We start from the raw sequence: 18,943 nt of genomic DNA, 5'->3' as shown, positions 1-18,943 counted from the left end.
ACCAAATTTAAAAAAAAAAAAAAAACACACAATTTTTTTTCCCATCAATTGAAACAAAGATGCAGTACAATTAAAGAAGAAATTGACATATATAGTAATTAACTCACAATAATAATTTAAAATCAAAATAGATTAATAGATTTTATAAAATTATTGAAAAAATTAAACAGGAACATTGCTAATAAATTTAATTAGTAATTTTTCTTTCAATATAAATGTCACATAAAATTACAATGTGCTCTAGCTAAAATGAACAATGATTTCATTAATCAACTTAATTCTATATTTTATTTCAATATCAATATCACAAAAACTATTTATTCATCTAATATAATACAAACACTTATATTAAATAAACATTATATAAATTATATTATTGCCAATTTTTCATTATACAAAAATAATGTGGTTAGTTGTCTTATAGATTATCTTTGAGCCAAGATAAATTAAGAGTTTAGTCTTTTCTTCTATAGTGTGGTGAAAGTAAAATTGATGGGTAGAAAACATAAAAAAAATGATTTAAAAAAACAACAACTTGAGAATAAGGAGTTTAAACATAACAACTTAAGAATAAGGAGTTTGTACATTTTGTAATAAACAAGTAATAAGAATAGAATAATATTTCATCAAGAATGCTCAACATATGAACATTCACAGATATACCATATACCAATTATTTAAAGAAAATATACATTAAAGAAGAAAATAAAATATGAACCAATAACAAACTTCCTCAGCAAAATTAATAATCATAATATGATGTTTTCCAGATATCAGTCATAATGTGAGTAAAATAAAATAAATAACTCGTAAACCTAAATATGTAAATGCCATGTAATAAGTCGGCGCCACAAACCTAATAATAGGTGCCACTTCATAGAAGCTGAGAACCACTATCACCGAGGGGTTTTAGAGGTTTATGACAGTGCTCCAAAACATCAGGTTTCGGTAGAAGAAGTCGGTGTGTGCTTTATCCCCTTCACTTTTTTTCTCCTGTAATCTCTATTCGAAGCATTTGATCATCTACGAGTAAGATGGAAGAGGGCGGCTGTGTCGAGTTTAGCTGTCTAGCAGCACTGCAAAGATTGGTGGCTCGTTATCCTGATTTGAGAGACAATTCTGTTATACGATCGCTCTTGGCAAAGGTTATTATTATCCTTTCAACTTTGGAAAGAATCCTGCTAGTTTAAAATCAATTTCATAGTGAAGATATTTGCGCGAAGACTCTGAGAAACATTAAAAGGAAACTTGCAAGCAGGTTATGCAGAAAAGCTTTGACATTTAGAGAATTTATGTAACGAATTCATTGAGTGCAGCAGATTTAAAATCATCATGCTGCGTGAGTTCTTTGCTATAGGTTGCAGGTTAATTCGGAATTGTTTGCTTAATTTTATATTTCAGATTATAATAGTAATAGCACTGTAACTAATGAGTTTATTAACAGTACATGTAAAGTTGTGCAAATTGAATGCTATTTGTTAAGGCATTTACACGCCAAATCTTATATTTAATTTCCTAAAAAATATTTAGCTAGTTTCAATAGAAAAGAAGAAAAAAAAAGAATTGAACAAGAGTTATCTGCCTTTAATCTGCGACATGTGCATTAGAGATTGTATATGTGAGGCAGGAGTGAGGGGTAATAGTGTGAGGGAAGGAGGATTCACGATTTTTCATTTATGTACATTGTCAATAATTTGTTTTCAAAAAACTTGGCCAAATGTAAGTTGTGCAAGTTTTTAATATGATTGTGGAAATCTGCTATCTTTAATTTCATCATTCTCGCCGATTGTTAGGACATCCGCACATGATTGTTAGGACATAACTAGTATCTGAGTTTTTCCCAATGTGCCCCTCATCCGGAGACGGGTAAGAAGTCTCCTCCATTTTCACATCCTGCAAAGAAAATGGGAACATTATTGGGAGACATTTTCCATCCGTAGCAGGATCTTTAGGGGATATCAGAACCTTTCTTGCCCATCACATACTGACTCCATAAAGAAAAAAACTAAAAGTGAAAAATAAGAAACATTTGTTTTTTCACACAATCGGCATGAACCATCAAGGTCCCTTGTGGCTAGGTTCTTCTTACTCAATCTTTGCAGTCCATACCGATTTAAAAAAAAAGTTGTTTTCAATTGCGCTGGATGGAAAAACAACATATTTTTGCCTATTAAATTCTGAGTAATTTTATTTTATAAATGCCGAGAGGCATTTCACAATGGCAGCAAAGAATGGAGTGTACTTTGAATGTGTTAACAAAATCTCTCATCTTTAATCCTAACCAGCAATTTACATCTGATTATATTAATATTTAATGATAAACTAGCATTTAAAAAATAAGCAGCACATAGAATTTATATCTTAATGTATTTAGTAAATAAAAAGTTTCTATGTAAATAATAATCTTAAATCAAGTTCAGTAAATTTAGCCTTCGATTCTGATGTTTCCAATGATTGTTGTTTCAAGCATAAACTCAAACTAATACAAAACAACTATAATTAATTAGATAACCTAAGCACGGCTCACAGTAATAGATTTAATAGACAATGTACTATTATGCAAGGTTTATCAATTGATCAAGGAAACATTATAGAAAGGTAATTAGTAAGAAAGGAGAATAAATTCTGGTTTAAAGGAAAACTATGACGTTTTCTTTCTCATATATGGCGAGATGAATTTCTTATAGACCCCTTTACTCTCCTCTATGACTGCTACCTTTAGTAACTAAGGAAATCCAAAAATATGGTTTCAAAACCTCAAGTAACTCATGTGTAATGGTAACAATTTCACCAGCAGTCACATGTTACATAAGATGAGGCTTCCGAATGTAAAGTATGCCAAATTATAACATATATTGGCAAACATTACTATGCCAAATTGAAATACTCATCACATACTGACGTTACAGAGGATGATCTCAACCCTTAGTTTTTCCAGTGGTTGTTCCTTATCTGTATTGTTTTAATTATACGCAGTCACCTTTGCATTTGTAAATTGGATTCATTTGGTTGTCTGTTTCAATACCAAAGTGTAAACTTATATATGAATCATGTTTTTGTTTTTTTTGCCATCTTTTATAGTTTTTCATTAATAGTATAAAATAGAAAGGAAAAAAGAAATCATCATCCACATGAAATGAACACAGTTACCCACAAATGAAAAATGCCCTCTCATTGGTCATCACATTGTGTGATGTCGATTTGCCAGATCAAGTGAATATTTTGCACATAAACCTTCCCGTGCCTGTAAAATATCTTGCCTGCTAATAAAAATTGTTGAAATTAATTGAGCTTCAACATGGCTTTCAATAGTGAGAAATTTGAGAAAAAATAGGTCAAAGAATAAAGGTTAGTGATCTTTTGGGAAAACATAACTTTAATAGGAAAACAAAACCTGAAATTTTTACTGTCACCACAAGTTTTAGGATTGGACAAAATCTCTCCTCTATCCTTAAAAAATTTCAAACTGCAGAAACATCCCCAGCAGGCCTCCCCAAGATTGGGGAGGTTTCCTTGTTGGGGACCCATGGGGACAACTTCTTGTTGGTAGCCCTCCTTGTGACGTCTTCTATCCCTTGAGTAATTTCTTCCTTGACAACCCAACATGCTGCTTATTTTTTCAAACCATAATAAATTTGTTCGTTTTATAAAAAAACTAAAATAGAATCTCCATTTAATGTCCCTGCTGGACCAAACCACTGTACAATGGCTAAACCTTGGTGGGCATTCCTAAACCTTAGTTGAAATTTTGTGAGGCATTGGTTATTGTTGCTTTCTTTTGGTTAAATAAAAAATAATCTATGGGATTTCATCTTTGTTAGTTAGTTTAATGAGAACAAATAAATTCTTCATTTAGTGCATGTTTCATGTGGAATTCTATGTGCTTTTTAATAGAAATTCCATCAAGATTAAAAAGCAAGAGAAAAAGTTGTGGCTTCTGGATTTATAATATGTACGAACCCATACTACTATTTTATTTCTGCATTTCCAATATATAAGAGATGTAAATGCAATGTCTTCAATACTTTCTGAACATCCAAAACCCAAAGTGGGCAAGGCGAGAGCATATGGTGCCTCAAACCTCACAATCTAAACGAGCACAATCACAAATGCTTGGCTGCAAGACGACTAGAATACGTAGTCAGCAGATCTAACCTTGTTATCACTTCTTTGGCAGATTGCATAAAATGACAGGGAGGCAGCAGAGCTCGCCCATCAGCACCTTTTCTGCATATTATGTGAATATAATACAAACCACTGGCATAATGTCTAAGATTGATTAAGTCAATAATGGTTGATAATGCAAGTTTGTTAAATGTTTTATGCCAAAACATGTTGAATAAAATTCTATAGTGATTGGTGGTGAATCACCCAACCTGCAAATGATAGCTTTCAGCGGTACTACATCCAAGGTTTACAAGATTAACTTGAAATGCAGTACAAATTGGCATTGATACTGGTAGACTGCTGGTGTAAATAGATACGAAGTTTTGATTATATATTCAGACTGCTGCAGTATCCAGAATAAGGCCAAATAACATGGATAAACAATCTAATCATGTGACCAATGTCTATAATACCTAAACGAATGACGTAAGGTGGTGGTGCAGTTCTGATAACATTCAGATACTGCTGTTGCATTGTCAAATCAAGGCTTATATCATTCTGCTATTGTTTTCACATTGTCAACTCAGGTCTGCTAACATTTGGATACTGGTACCGCATTGTCAAATTGGGTCTGATACACATCGATAACTCATTGCAAACTCCTTTATGCCAGTATGCCAACCCAAATTGTGGCATTCCTTTCCTAAAAATCACAATTGCAGCAAATTAGTGTTAGAATTACATGGTTAGAATTACATCTTTCCTTAATAGTACACTCTTTTATTTGGATTTGTGCAATCACGACATAAAAGAAACATATGCAATATACATGCATATAGAAATGACTAATCATAAGGGTTAGTCAAATCACACTTAGTTCATAGAGTAAACATAGTGGGGGAAGAGACATGATGGGTCTGTTCAAAGTCATTACACCAAGCCTAAGAGTGGATGTATATCAGATCCTCTTGCTTGGCAGCTTGTACCTGCTTTCCACAATCACGTCCCGTCTCCCTTCAGATAGTTGCCGTCTTGTGGAGTGAGGGGGAGGTTGTAAGGGGTTACTTGATTCTCTTTGTCGCAGGCTGCAACGGCCCCACTAGGATGGCTTTTTTATGAGCCCCTCACCACCTTTCTCTTACACCTCAGGCCCTCTCTCTTCCAAGGTGGGTTTACTTGACTTGCACCTCAAGCCCTCAGGCCCTTTCACTTACACATCAGGCCCTCTCTCTTCATTGCTATTCTCTATTGCCATCTTATGGAGTCGGATATTGGTTGTAAGGGGTTAGTTGACTTTGTAAGTGCCCTAATTGTACTAGGACACAAATGTCTTACTAGGACAGCATTCTTACAAGCCCCTCACCACCCTTCACTTACGCCTTAGGCTCCTCCTACAAGATGGGTTGCAGACAATCAAGCACATCCTATATTCTACCATGAGCATTCATTTAAGCATCATCTATTATTCATATGTGCATAGCTGTAATTATACCATAATAACTTGTAAGAAGGAAGGGAGCTGATATCAGCTGATCTGATGTGTCAGCCCACTGATCTGGAGATACTTTCTTGGATGTAAATTCTGATCATTCTCTATTTGTATCAATCTTAGTCCTTTTGTGTGCTCTTCGCTGATTGCTTAGAGAATCCTTGATGATTATATTTGCTGATACAAGGGGCTGCTAAATGTATTATTTTTCGGATGAATCAATCTTAGTCCTTTTGTGTGCTCTTCGCTGGTTGGTTAGAGAATCCTTGATGATGATATTTGCTGATACAAGGGGCTGCTAAATGTACTATTTTGTTCATGCCTTGTATTATGATCTGCCCTTAATGAGTACCATTTCTAATTGAGGATTGATTGCTTATCCCTTTCAATGCTTGGAATCTTATCCCTTTCAATGCTTGGAATGAATCCTCCTTTATACTGCATTGGTGGAAGGTCAGCACCTTTTATATGGATTGAGTCACGACTTTGCATTGTTGCCTTTGAGAATAATATATTATTCTTTAAATTGACCTCCCTTGGATATCTGCCTCAAATGAACCTTACCCACTTTATATCTTCCGATGTGGGAAGAAGTTGCACCTCTTCATCATGTTGGCCCCATTGCCATGGTTGACTGTTTCAGAATTGCCACTCCTTCAAAATTGTCACACCCATCAACATTTCTGTCCTTTGTAAGATGCATGACCCTATATAACTGTACCTTTTTGGAACAGTTACAACCCTTCTTAATTATAACCCTATTGAAGAATCACAACCCTTGTACAACTCTTCGAAAAAGTTACAATCCTTCATCATTGCTGCCCTTTGAAAGAGTCATTTCCTTATCTTCTTCACATTCTTTTTTTCTTTCATTAATGCTTCTTTAATTTCTGTGCTCTTCTTTTTCTTCTTTCCTCCATACCCCTTTCAAATGAACTCTCCTCCCTGTATATCTTATGTTGAGGGAATCTCAACTCTTCATTACATATCTTTTGACCTTTCATTAAGCTTAATTAACTTGTAGTTATAGTACATTATGTTTTATTATTATTTATTTATCTTTATATTTTAATCACAATTAAACACATCCAAATATGCTGGGAAACATCTCATAATCAGATTGGTAAATATTTTATACACGTAGAGGTCTGAAACAAAGTCCAAAGTTGCTAGTATAACAATTAAATTGTATACAATATCATCAATATCTCATAAAAACTACACAAGTCCAGCCTAAAATGAAGTGGAGTTGATGACTAGGGTCTAGACGCCCCTTAACAATGTGAAATATGTCCCAAAATGAAATTCCTTGTTTTACAGCTCAATGCTTCAATCCTCACGTGTAAAATTCAGAAATTTGCATTTATACTTATGTGTTGAACGTTAACTTGTGTATTTGTGCAAAATAGTTCCTATTTATCTCAATTATTGTGTCTTTGATGTTAATTGATTCAATAATAAATGAAAAAAGTCCTAAGTCCTTAAAATTCTTTGAACTTATTTTGTTTGTCATTTTACTGAGTCCAAATCTGAGTCAAAAATCAGCTTGCCAGGTCTGAGGCGTATTACGATAATAGATAGTTTCTATTATCTCTGTTTAGTATCTAATGGTTATCTATTGTGAGTGTGGGCCAGCCTCAAGTTATATCTATATAGTTCCCCAGGCAAGACATCTAGAGAAGGTGGTTCGGTTAGTTAGGCCAACCGAGGGATTGAAGCTGTAAGGGAGTTCCATCCTTCAGGTTGAAGAGGTTAAGGTTGAGACCCCCAATGGGCAACGGGGGAACTAGCCCACATAATGCCTAGAGCCCTCCCTTCTAGATTATTCGCTAGGGTGAATAATAGTTGGGTTGGTGCATGTAGAGCCAATGTCTGAACTAAACTCCCTTTAGAATAGTAGGGTTCATCGGCACGAGGTTCGGGGAGGGATTAGAAAGTTCCTAATATTTATTTTCCTATTTCTAGAATAGAATGTTTCTATTGTTTATGATTGTTTCCTAAGGAAACATTGTTCAGTCTCTTGTATAAATTGATCTCTTGATCACTGTTAATAACAAACAAATATTTTCCAATTACTTCCGTAATATGGTATTAGAGCCAATACTCTAAATTTTATCGAAAATGATTATAATTTCTTGGTTGAAATTATCTGCCTTTTATTTTCGAAATTATTTTCATGCATATTTGCTTCCACATCCTTTGGCTCGACTAGGGGTTTCTACCAAAAAAATCGCGCCATTTTGTCTATAACTCCCATGATTTCTTCTGGTCTGCAAACTCATGCCCTTCTATCTGCAACTAGCGCGACTAAATCCTCTAAAAATCGAGGGTTATTCTTTGCTGTTAATGTGGAGGTCTATTGGGTGCCATTTCTCTGCAACTCACACCCAAATTTTTTTGCCATTCGCATCCAAATTTCTTTAAAAATTGCACATCTGTTTTGTGGTCTGTTTTTTCCATTTTTCCATTTTTAAAAGTGGTCATCTTTTTCCTATCTAGGTTTTTTTACAAACCTTTGCTGTTTATTCATGCTCAAATTCTGCAATTTTCTCTGCAAATCTGCCATTTGCTGTTTTTGTTGAAACCCTAAATTTCTATACCGGATCAAATTTTTATTTTAAAGATTATTGGTAGATTTTTTGAGAGCTCAACTGGGTTGTTGTCCATTTTTTCTGGGTGCGCCAATTTTTGTGCCTCATTTTTCGAGCTAGCTGATCCAGAATCCGACAACACATTCCTTCTGAGTTTTTTGAGCTCTCCTCTGGATGCCTCTTCAGTTTTTTCGGGTCCTTTTATTGCCTTAAAGTACGTGCCTTCACAGATTTTCATTGGAAAACATGCTATGGCATCTCTTACTAATATTTTGCTCGAGGGAAATCAGAAGTTCAACGATTCCAATTATGGCACTCAGAATCAGCAGATGCTAACCATCTTCGAATATTGTGACAACAATAAGGTGGTTGTGGTTCACAACAGTCTTCTCAATAGAGGTCCTCTGCTCCAACTTTTGAAGGCTCTAGGAAAAAGAACATTCAATGCAACTATTGCTACAAGTATGGGCACAAGAAGGTTGAATGTTGGAAGCGCTTAGCTGCCCTATCTAAGCAATCTGGTTTGCAGCCCATAGCGAACAGTGCAGAGAATTCTGAGTAGACAAAATTTGCCTTTTTTGCTTTTTGATAGCTTCGTGCTCTGGATAGATTAACCATTAAGGGAGGGTATTACGATAATAGATAGTTTCTATTATCTCTATTTAGTGTCTAATGGTTATCTATTGTAATCTCCAGTAAACATTGGAAAGTTTCTAATATTTAGTTTCCTTTTTCTAGGATAGAATGTTTCTATTCTTTATGATTGTTTCCTAAGGGAACATCATTTAGTCTCTTGTATAAATTGATCTCTTGATCACTGTTGATAACAAGCAAATATTTTCCAATTACTTCCATGATAAGGTGAGTCCCAGTTTTGTAACTATGGTCTCAACAAGCTTATTTTTATTAACATAATATGTTTTAGTTACGTGATGGTTTGCTGAGTTTTTCCTTTTTTAAAGTCAGTTAAGTGAACTCCATTTACATATTTCATATTTGTGATGATTATTAACACTCTGTAAATCAAATGCTACTATGATTTAAATTTCTGCCCAGAATGTTTATTTTCTTGAATGATGTTTAAAAATAATGATTCTTTTGTGCAGGGTTTTTGTATTAAGGATGATGATGTCCTGGACATTTCTGCAGAGCTACTGCTACAGCCAGACCTTACAGTTTCTGTCATTGGATGTCTTCGACCTCTTTCAATCAGAATCATAAATACTTTAGTAGGATTGCTTCAGCGGCTGCAAAGCACAGGAGGATCTGTGAACAAGGACGATGAGAAGCTCAACTCACAAGAGTTTTTCCAAATTAAATTGCACCTTTCAAAATGTTGGAGTTTAAAGCTTCATGAACATGCAGTTATTGCATTCAGTCGTAGTCTAGAACTTGCACCTTTTTTGTTGAGGTTGGTGTTATGAGAACCTTTTAAATTCAATCAGTATATTTTATTGTTTGCTCTTCATTTTAATGATATATATTCAGAAACACGTATATTTTTATGTTCATCAATGCAATATCTGTGCTTCTGTAGACATTCACTTTCTCCGTGTTAAGAGAAAAATGCTTGTAATTAAGGTACGATTGTGTTAAGAATATAAAACATGGTATGATTGAATATAGAACACGGGATCATATAAGTTGCAAATTAATTTCTTTCAGATTCAAAAAAGAATTTACGCAATTTGGAAGGGCTTTTTGGCATTTCTTATTAAGACAAAACCTCGTCTTCTTTTGCAACAGTACGGGGCTTGGTACGGGGCTTGGTATTGAGCAAGGTTGTAGGCATTTGCAGTCATGTTTGTCATTCATGACAGTTTCTTATTTTAATGTAACAGAAGGTTTCCTGGTTTTTGTGCATGAAATATAGTATTTTATGTCTGCATGAGAATGGCCTTGCTCATGATTATGCATGGAAAATCATATTGTTAGAAAATAGGATCTTATTAAAATAAATAAAATGAGCATCATGAAATCATAGGTTTTGTACATTAAATATAATATATGCGGAGAAAACCCTTTTAGGTAATAAAAACCTGGGGGCACTCTTCCTTCCACATGGCAGAAATACCTTCTGTGTTTACTGATATAACTCATTTTAAAATCACCAATTCCACAACCTCTCAAATGAGAGAGAACCTCCTTGCATAAAGGAGGAAGGGTGACAAAATAGCTGAAGGGGTATTATTACACTTCCTCAATAACCCTATTCATAAATAAATAAGAATCTAATAATTATTAGATTATAAGTATTTCACAAGAGGTATACTCAATAAAGTATATAAGGTTTTATCATCTTATATTAGAAAAGTATATAAATGCAATAAGGGAATGACCCCCTAATCACATGATGTTTGTTTACTGCTATGCTTTGTGCTTAACATACATGGAGTAATAATACAAATGGAAGTGCATACCAAATAGAGGAGTAAAAAAATATCTTTATTAGTTCATGAATTAAATACAGAGAAGAAAACCAGAGATGGTCGACCAAGGTTTTCAATTTACCCAACAATACCATCCCCCTTCCTTGGTTGTGCACAACATATTTAAAGGACCTGATGGTTGCCAAGAGGGATACCATCGTCAACCGACACAACAACTACTTGAGAGTGATAACAAATTTAATACGGACAATAAATACATTGACGGATAGCCAATAATTTTAGTTTTTCATTAATTTCAGAAAATATACATCCATAGGTTTCATCATCCATCCAGTGTATCCATCAGCTATCCACAATCTATTTGTCCATCATATCTGTCCAAAATAAACTAAATCCTAACTAAAAATCTACTATAACTGTTCCTCTGGCATGTTAAAAAAATTGGAAACTCTGGCATGTTCAAAAAACTAAAAAGTAACATCCTATCTACCCTAAATGTCCATCAAGACCTGATGGTTGCCAAGAGGGACACAATCGTCAACCAACCAACACGACAACTACCCGAGAGTGATAAAAAAATTAATATGGACAATAAATACATTTGCAGAAAACCAATATATTTTTTGATTGGTAATAATTTTAGTTTTTCATTAATTTCAGAAAATATACATCCATAGGTTTCATCATCCATCCAGTGAATCTATCAGCTATCTACAATTTATTTGTCCATCATATCTGTCCAAAATAAACTAACTCCTAACTAAATATCTACTGTAACTGTTCCTCTGGCATGTTGAAAAAACTGAAAACTAACATCCTATCTCCCCTAATTGTCTATCAAACAAGCTCAAAGAATATAGAAATATCTACATGCGATCCCTCTTCCTCAGAAGAAGGTAGCCAAAACAGTGCCCTTCACGGCAAGATATATGCAGAAATTTCTAAGCCTAAGCAACAAAAATCAGAATTCCATGGAAGAAATTAGCATCAGCACCAAACACAAGAACTGGTCCTCATACCACCACTGCTACCCACACATTACAACAGGTCTCCGACCTTCGCTGCCACAGTCCTTCGTTTGTTCAATTTTCTGATCTCCTTTGCCAGAGATGAGTCCTCTGGGACCATGATGCCTCCTGCCTTATCTGATGCTGGCTTCCTTTTCTACATTACCTCCATGGCATTCCGAGCTGTCCTTTTCCCCATTGCTCTAGATCCCAGGCCCTCTGAATCTGCTCATTTTCCTTTCATTGCATAGAATCCTTCAACAAAAGCCAAACCCTCCCTGCTCTTGAAATTTGCTGCACTTGTGCTTGGTCATGCTCAATATAATGAAAGGCTGAAAGTCATCCGTCACACCGACCACCAAGCACCACCCTGCTTTCTCCACCCGAAAACCCCTCATAGGCACTGCACAGGGAAGAATCTGCACCATACTGCCCATCCATTCTGGCTTCACCAGCACCCTCATGATTCTCATCGTCTCCTTCCTAGAATCCAACATAATTAACCATGCCATAAGCATTGAGGTAATGTCAACATTCACCCTGTACCTAGTGTCGAACACCATAAACTTTTTTCGAACAGCTCCTCTAAAATTTCCATCAATTTCTTGTCCTTAAAACGAGACAAACCCTTAAATCTCCTCTTGGAAATCTCACCAGAGAAAGGTCTCTGAAAATGTAGTTGTAAACGAAAAGTTTGCCTCCATTGAAACCCAAATCACCTGCACTGTTGAGAGAAATTGCCAAAAAAGTGCCCCAAAACAAAGATGGTAAAGTATTTGATGATTGAGTGTTAGGCTCTAGATCCTTCTGTCCTCACCACCTCCAGTCATTAATACTTTGGTACTCCCACATGCGCCAACAGTTAGCCACCTCGTCATTTCGCCAACTCCCTTAATTAAACATCATATCAGCCCATACTTTTCATAAACAGGAATAGTAAATGCACTCCAACTCACTGCTAATGCCAACCTTTCGGACGACCAACTCAAATTCCAAATTTTGACAGACCAAATTCAAATATATATGTCCCAATCTAAAAGGGTCCCTTCTGATTGTCTTTACTCTTCCATAAAATTTTCTTTCCCAAACTCACCAAATCGATTGCTGTATTTGATAACATATCTGCTTCCCTATTCCTCTCTTTTCTAACATGACCAACTCTGTATTCTTTGAATCCTTTTAATAGTTTCTTTATAATGCTAATATACTTAATCAAATACCATACCTGTGATAGCCTGCTAGTAAGAGCCATTACCGTTATCAGCGAGTCTGCTTCGAAAAGGAGCCTCCTAAGATTTAACTCTTTTGCTCTATGAATTGCTAAGAGGCAGCCTGCATTTTGCCTCATTATGTGTCCTGTCTTTCAATCTCTTGACCCCTATTGGTAAGGTATTCCCTACCAAGTCTGTGGCTATGAAACCAACACCACTTCTGATGGGGTTTCCTTTCAAAGCTCCATCAAAATTAACTTTAACCCACTACTGCTCCAGGGGATTTCATTTTTCACCACTCTTTGTCAAGGAAGGACCATTCCTTCACGACCCCCTATTGGGCCAACAAGTAACCAATATTATCAAGCAGTTGATCGCAGAAAATTTCATGAAGGTCGCACACCTTTTGATCACATTTTGGCATGGACTTTTAAATAAGCAATTACATAATGCCCACACTAGCTTCTACCCAAAATAGGACTTTTACCATTGAAACATCTTTAATCAATACAATAGAATACAACCTTGTCATGGGTTACACACACTGCCATTTACTTGTAAATTTCAAACAACATGAAATTTAGTCTAAAATCCAAATTACAATAAACATAGGACTGTACGATGCTTTTTGTGGTATTTTCCCTTGCACATGCCAAAGGTCCATAAGACATGATAGAAACAACATTAAACACATAACATGGCCAACTATTTCAAACATTTGGAATAGTCACCGTGAAATTTAGAGAAGAGAAAACCCAAGTGGCCGATGTTACCAATTTCAACACTAAATCATAAATGTTCACAATTCTAACATTAAATCAAGTGTGATGTGTCACAGTTAGACAAATAGAAGAATCTTGCTGACCAATCCAGCATAAGCAAAACCAAAATTCATTGTCAGGCCCACACAACACGAGAAAAATCCAATGAATAACCAAAATAAGTGTAAGCCATCGAAAGAACACATTCACATCACATTGGGAATAGTAATGTTCACATTTAGGGGAATAATTGCTACATGACACTCGAGAATATAACATCTAGTCAACATTAGAGAGCATACCCATTTAAAATCCACATTAGGTACATAGCAGAATGTAAACTTGGGGACATATGGCATTAACACAAGTTATTATAGTAAGATGAATTTACACTAACTATACCGTTTTATATGAACAATATGCATCTTACCAATTCCTAGTCAATTATCATATTGTCAACATAGAAAACCATCTTAAGTGACTTCCATTTATCTCATAACTAGTTTGTAGTGCACCATCTAGAGGTAATCGTTAAGCACTAAAACAAAAAAAAGGTCTTGATTAGTTGCCTAACATCAAAAGGGGAACACAACCCAAGGGTCAGTCAATGACCAATAAGCATACAAGATAAGAAAATATCCATCTTGAGGAGATTGTCACACTAGGGGAAACTCCTTGACAATGCAACATCGACATTGGGGTATGTTGGGTTGAGTTTCCAGAATTGGGGGTTGGGGGGGACAAACTGGTGCAGGAACACCTAGAGGTGTTAGAATGATTAGAATTAACTAAGAGAGGGGAGGGGGGTGAATTAGTTACCCTCAGCTGGTCCAGATGTATCGATTCAATTTTTAACAACTTCAAACAACTTGACCAAACTCATAAATCCACTTAGTCAATATATCAAATCATCAGTAATTCAACTTATTCATATCAACACCTAGCTCTTTGTTTTAGTGTTATTCGAATTGCAGAAACATATAACAGTAAACAATATGATACATGAAAACGACATTCACACAAGTTTGACACCAAGATTTAACGTGGAAACTCAGTTTGTGCTACCAATTTTTCACTCTTTTGAAGTGAGCTCGATTAAGAGCCAACCTTGTTAAAGGTTACAAAACACACTATTAGGTGTGACCCTATTAAATGATTTAATCACCTTGTTAGGAGCGGCCTTGTTAGAGGTCTTCAAAAATTTCCTATTAGATGTCATCTTGATTAAAGGGTTTACAATATGACTGTTAGGTCAACCTTAATTAAATGATTTTTATGGCCACAATGGTTAGAAAGTAACATCTAGGTTGATTTGATAAATTACAACTCACTTTGCATGTTCAGATTACTATACAGCTCATTCCTTGTTCATTGAATGGTCTTCATCACATTCTTCATCTCTGATCTGCTTGGCAACACCTCAAGCAATATCATGTTCACCAACTTCTCACTTTTCCTCTGCAACTCTTGTTCTTCCACATATTTTTCACAAATTCACCAGCCAACTTGTAAAACATCTCATATGCCTCCTTAAATAGATAGGTTTAATCTTTTGCCGCTTAAACATAATCGTAGATCTTAGGGTTTGATTGGATTCATTGAATTTGTTCATCCTTGTGTCTTTCTTCTTTCCTTGAAACTTCTAGAAACTTCTCATTGAATCTTCCGGCTTAGATCGCTCATCGAACTTAATTCATACATTAAATATGCCAACTCATCAATCCTCATCTTTAACATGTTTTGACTATTTCGTAAATTCAACTATGTTGGTCTCAAATCTTGATTCTTTCTCAAACTATTAATGTGCTAACACTCGGTCATCACTATGTTCTTGAGCTTGGTCACTACTGATCTGTCTCACTCCATCAGTTGGCTAATACTGTTTTCCTTCGCTAATACTTAAGTTCCTTAATCTTTTGCTCAATAATGCTTAACTTCTTCATTGACCTAGAAATTTGTTGGTTAGTCAAACTAGTGTTTTACTTGACTTCTTGACTTGCAACAATCATCGCTTCTACACTTAACTCATCTTTCTTCTTCACTTAATACAATGATCAAACAACATATTATCTTATCAAATACTAATTGATCAAGTGCCCTTTGTAGTTCTATCATACTTACTCCTCTTTACTCAATCACTTTACTAGTTCATTTGGTTATCTCTCTTTTCAAATCCTCTTCATCAATTAAATGATATGACACTCTACACTATTACCAAATGTCTTACCAGTAACGTTTGACATCAATGACAATAGAACAATTGTTCCAATTGTAGATCCAACAAGAGGATCAACTGAACATAGAAGAGCAGATGGATATGAGATGGGATCACAGGCCAAAGGAGGATTTCTATTACAATAATAGATAAGACGTCTATTATTAGTTAATGGTTATCTTGTAAATATCTTTAGCTTTAGTTTGCTTTCGTTTTTTGCTTTCTCTGGAATAGAATGTTTCTATTCTTTACGATCGTTTCCTAAGGAAACATCGTCTCTTCCTTTTGTATAAATTGACCTTTCGGTCTCTGTTATTAATAAGCAAGTATTTACCAATTACCTTGTAATATGGTATCAGAGCTAAATGCTTAAATTTTTTCGGAAAAATTTATAATTTCTTCTTGAAATTATTTGTTTAAATTTTTCCAAAATTATTTCAGCTAATTTCTCCAAAACCCACCTAGGGTTTTTCTGCTTGGAGAAATTCCCGAATTACGGGTCTGCAAATCGCGTGGAAATCGTGGCCATTTTTTGAAGACTCGCATTTTTGGGGTGAAAATCTGCATGTTTCTGTATCAAATCTTCATGCTCTTAGCCGTCTCAGTCTATCATCGTGCTCTGGGAAGCAGATTCGACCATTTTTCATCAAGAAATCTGAAGTTTTTTCAAGCTTTTTCAGCTAGGGCCTTTTTTTCGAAACCCTAATTTTTGGGGTCGAAATTTTTTGTTGTTTGGAGATTCTTGGTGGGTTTTTCGAGAGCTCAACTGGGTTGTCGTCCGTTTTTTCTGGGTGCCTCGATTTTTGAGCCAGCGGATTCAGAAAACGACAACAGATTCCTTCTGAGTATTTCGAGCTCTCTTTTGGGTCATTCTCTGATTCTTCTGGGTCTTCCGTATTTTTGCCTCGAAGAACGTGCCTTCATAGATTTTCACAGTTTTTCATTGAAAAACGTGCCATGGCATCTTTGACAAATATTCTGCTCGAGCATAATTCCAAATTCAATGGTCGCAATTATGGAACCTGGAAGCAGCGCATCATTGCAATCTTCGAATATTGAAACACCGATCAACTTGTTTTGGGTGTTAAGCAGCGTCCGACTTCTCCGGGTCCTGATCAAGATACATGGGATCTGAACAATCGAGAGGCAGTAATGCTTCTCAAACTCTCCGTAGCTGATGACCAGCTTTCTCAGATTCCATCCGACAAGACAGCGGCCGAAATCTGGACACATCTAAAAGGTCTTCATGAGACTTCCGACAAGAGCAGAGCCTTCTTTCTGAAAAACACTTTGTTTTCTATTGTCATGGATGAGCGCACCTCGCTCCAGGCACACCTGAATCGGATTCAGGAAATCCGTGATCAGTTACTTGCCATCGGTCGCAAGATGGAGGAAGAGGATATTGTGGTAATCACTCTTCGGAGTTTACCAAATTCCTATGAGCATTTTATCGAGACTCTCAACATCACATCTACTGGTGTTGATCTAAAGTTCACTGATCTCTGCACCCTGCTACTTCAGCAAGATCGGTGGAAACAACAGTTCGGTAGCAGCTCCAGTTCCACCTCCACTGAGCAAGCCTTTGCTGCGAAATCCTTTCAGAAGGATAAGGGCAAGTTTCAGCAACCATCTCAGCAGAAGTCTTCTGCTCCAGCATCCGATGGTACCAAAAAGAAGAACATTCAATGCAACTATTGCCACAAGTATGGTCACATGAAGGTTGCATGTCGGAAACGCTTAGCTGCCCAGTCTAAGCAATTAGGTTCGCAACCTAAAGCGAACAGTGCAGAGCACACTGAGCAAGTGGAATCTGCCTTTTATGCCTTCATGGCTAAAAGACCCGCAGATCATGTACAGTCATCTGCCTGGTACATTGATTCAGGTGCCTCTCGACATTTCACTCACCGCAGAGACTGGTTTACTGACTACCAGCCTTATTCAGATTCTGTTATCTTTGGTGGTGGAGAAGAGTACACGGTTGTTGGTAAAGGCAACATTCAAATTCAGTCTGTTGGGAGGAAGCTCATATTCCTTGATGTGTACTACGTTCCAGGGATGGAACTAAATCTACTCTCGGTCAGTCAGTTGCTGCAACATTCTCCACACTTGGCAGTCACCTTCAGTTCACATCAGTGCACCATCACTGATCGGGCGACTAAGTCTACTATTGCAGTTGGTCTTGAGGATCATGGTCTTTTTAGACTTACTGATTTTGGTGATTCTCAGGACTTAGCTATGGCTGCTCGGCGATCTTCCATCAGCACACTTTAGCATCAGCGATATGGGCACTTAAATGTGCATTATCTCTCACAACTTGCTCGGGATGAGCTTGTTCTTGGTTTGCCAGAGATTCAAACCCAACACCTTGGAGTTTGTGACGCATGTCAGGCTGGGAAGCAACATCGCACACCTTTCCCCAGTGGCGATTCTTGGCGAGCTTCTCAAGTACTTCAGCTTGTTCATGCTGATATCTGCGGCCCTCTGGCCACTCCTTCTGTTCTTGGGTACAGGTATTTTCTGTTGTTTGTAGATGATTTCAGTAGAAAAATGTGGGTGTATTTCCTTAAAAAGAAATCCAATGCATTTATTGTATTTCAGAAGTTTAAACCCTTAGTTGAAAAAGAGTCTGGGAAATCTATTATTACTCTTAGATCAGACAATGGGGGGGAATTTTGTTCTAATGTTTTCTCCAGCTTCTTGGATACACATGGCATCCAATGCCAGTTCACCACACCCCACACGCCACAACAGAATAGTGTAGTTGAACGTCGGAACAGGACAATCACCGAGATGGCTCGTTCCATGCTCGAACACAGACATGTTCCGAAGCATTTTTGGGCAGAAGCAGTTAACACTGCAGTTTATCTGTTGAACCGGTCACCCACAGTGGCGGTCAAAGGTAAAACTCCGGAAGAGGCTTGGTCAGGTCGCAAGCCCAGAATCAGTCACCTGAAGGTTTTTGGCTCTCTTGCTTTTGTTTGGATCCCTGATGCTTCACGCACCAAGTTGGATGCCAAAAGTCAGAAACTGATGCTTGCTGGATATAGCAGTCTTCACAAAGCCTACCGCCTTATTGATGTTGAGACATCTCGTCTCATATACAGCCGTGATGTAGTCTTTGATGAGCAGCGAGGACCATTCATGCCTGTTTCTCCTGTTCCTGATCCAGCAG

At 36.5% G+C, this 18,943-nt stretch overlaps 1 protein-coding gene across 4 annotated transcripts in view; it reads left to right on the top strand.

Moving 5' to 3' along the window:
• Window positions 1–850: 850 nt before the first annotated feature.
• LOC149535255 (midasin-like protein) overlaps window positions 851–18,943 on the top strand; it is a 216,133-nt gene continuing 198,040 nt past the window's right edge. For all 4 annotated transcript variants that reach the window (XR_016356783.1, XM_089803665.1, XM_089803666.1 and 1 more), the window contains exons 1-2: window positions 851–1,145; window positions 9,294–9,598. Coding sequence is in view for 3 of the 4 variants with exons in the window: in XM_089803665.1 (XP_089659791.1) it covers window positions 1,035–1,145; window positions 9,294–9,598 (416 nt within the window). In the remaining variant the exon portion in view is untranslated. The remainder of the gene's footprint in view (window positions 1,146–9,293; window positions 9,599–18,943) is intronic.

The sequence above is a fragment of the Cupressus sempervirens genome, chromosome 10 (genome assembly GCF_028749045.1).
Source record: "Cupressus sempervirens isolate cs-2001-9-10 chromosome 10, ASM2874904v1, whole genome shotgun sequence".
In the NCBI taxonomy this organism is placed as follows: Eukaryota; Viridiplantae; Streptophyta; class Pinopsida; order Cupressales; family Cupressaceae; genus Cupressus; species Cupressus sempervirens.
This window is presented reverse-complemented; position numbering and strand designations above follow the sequence as displayed.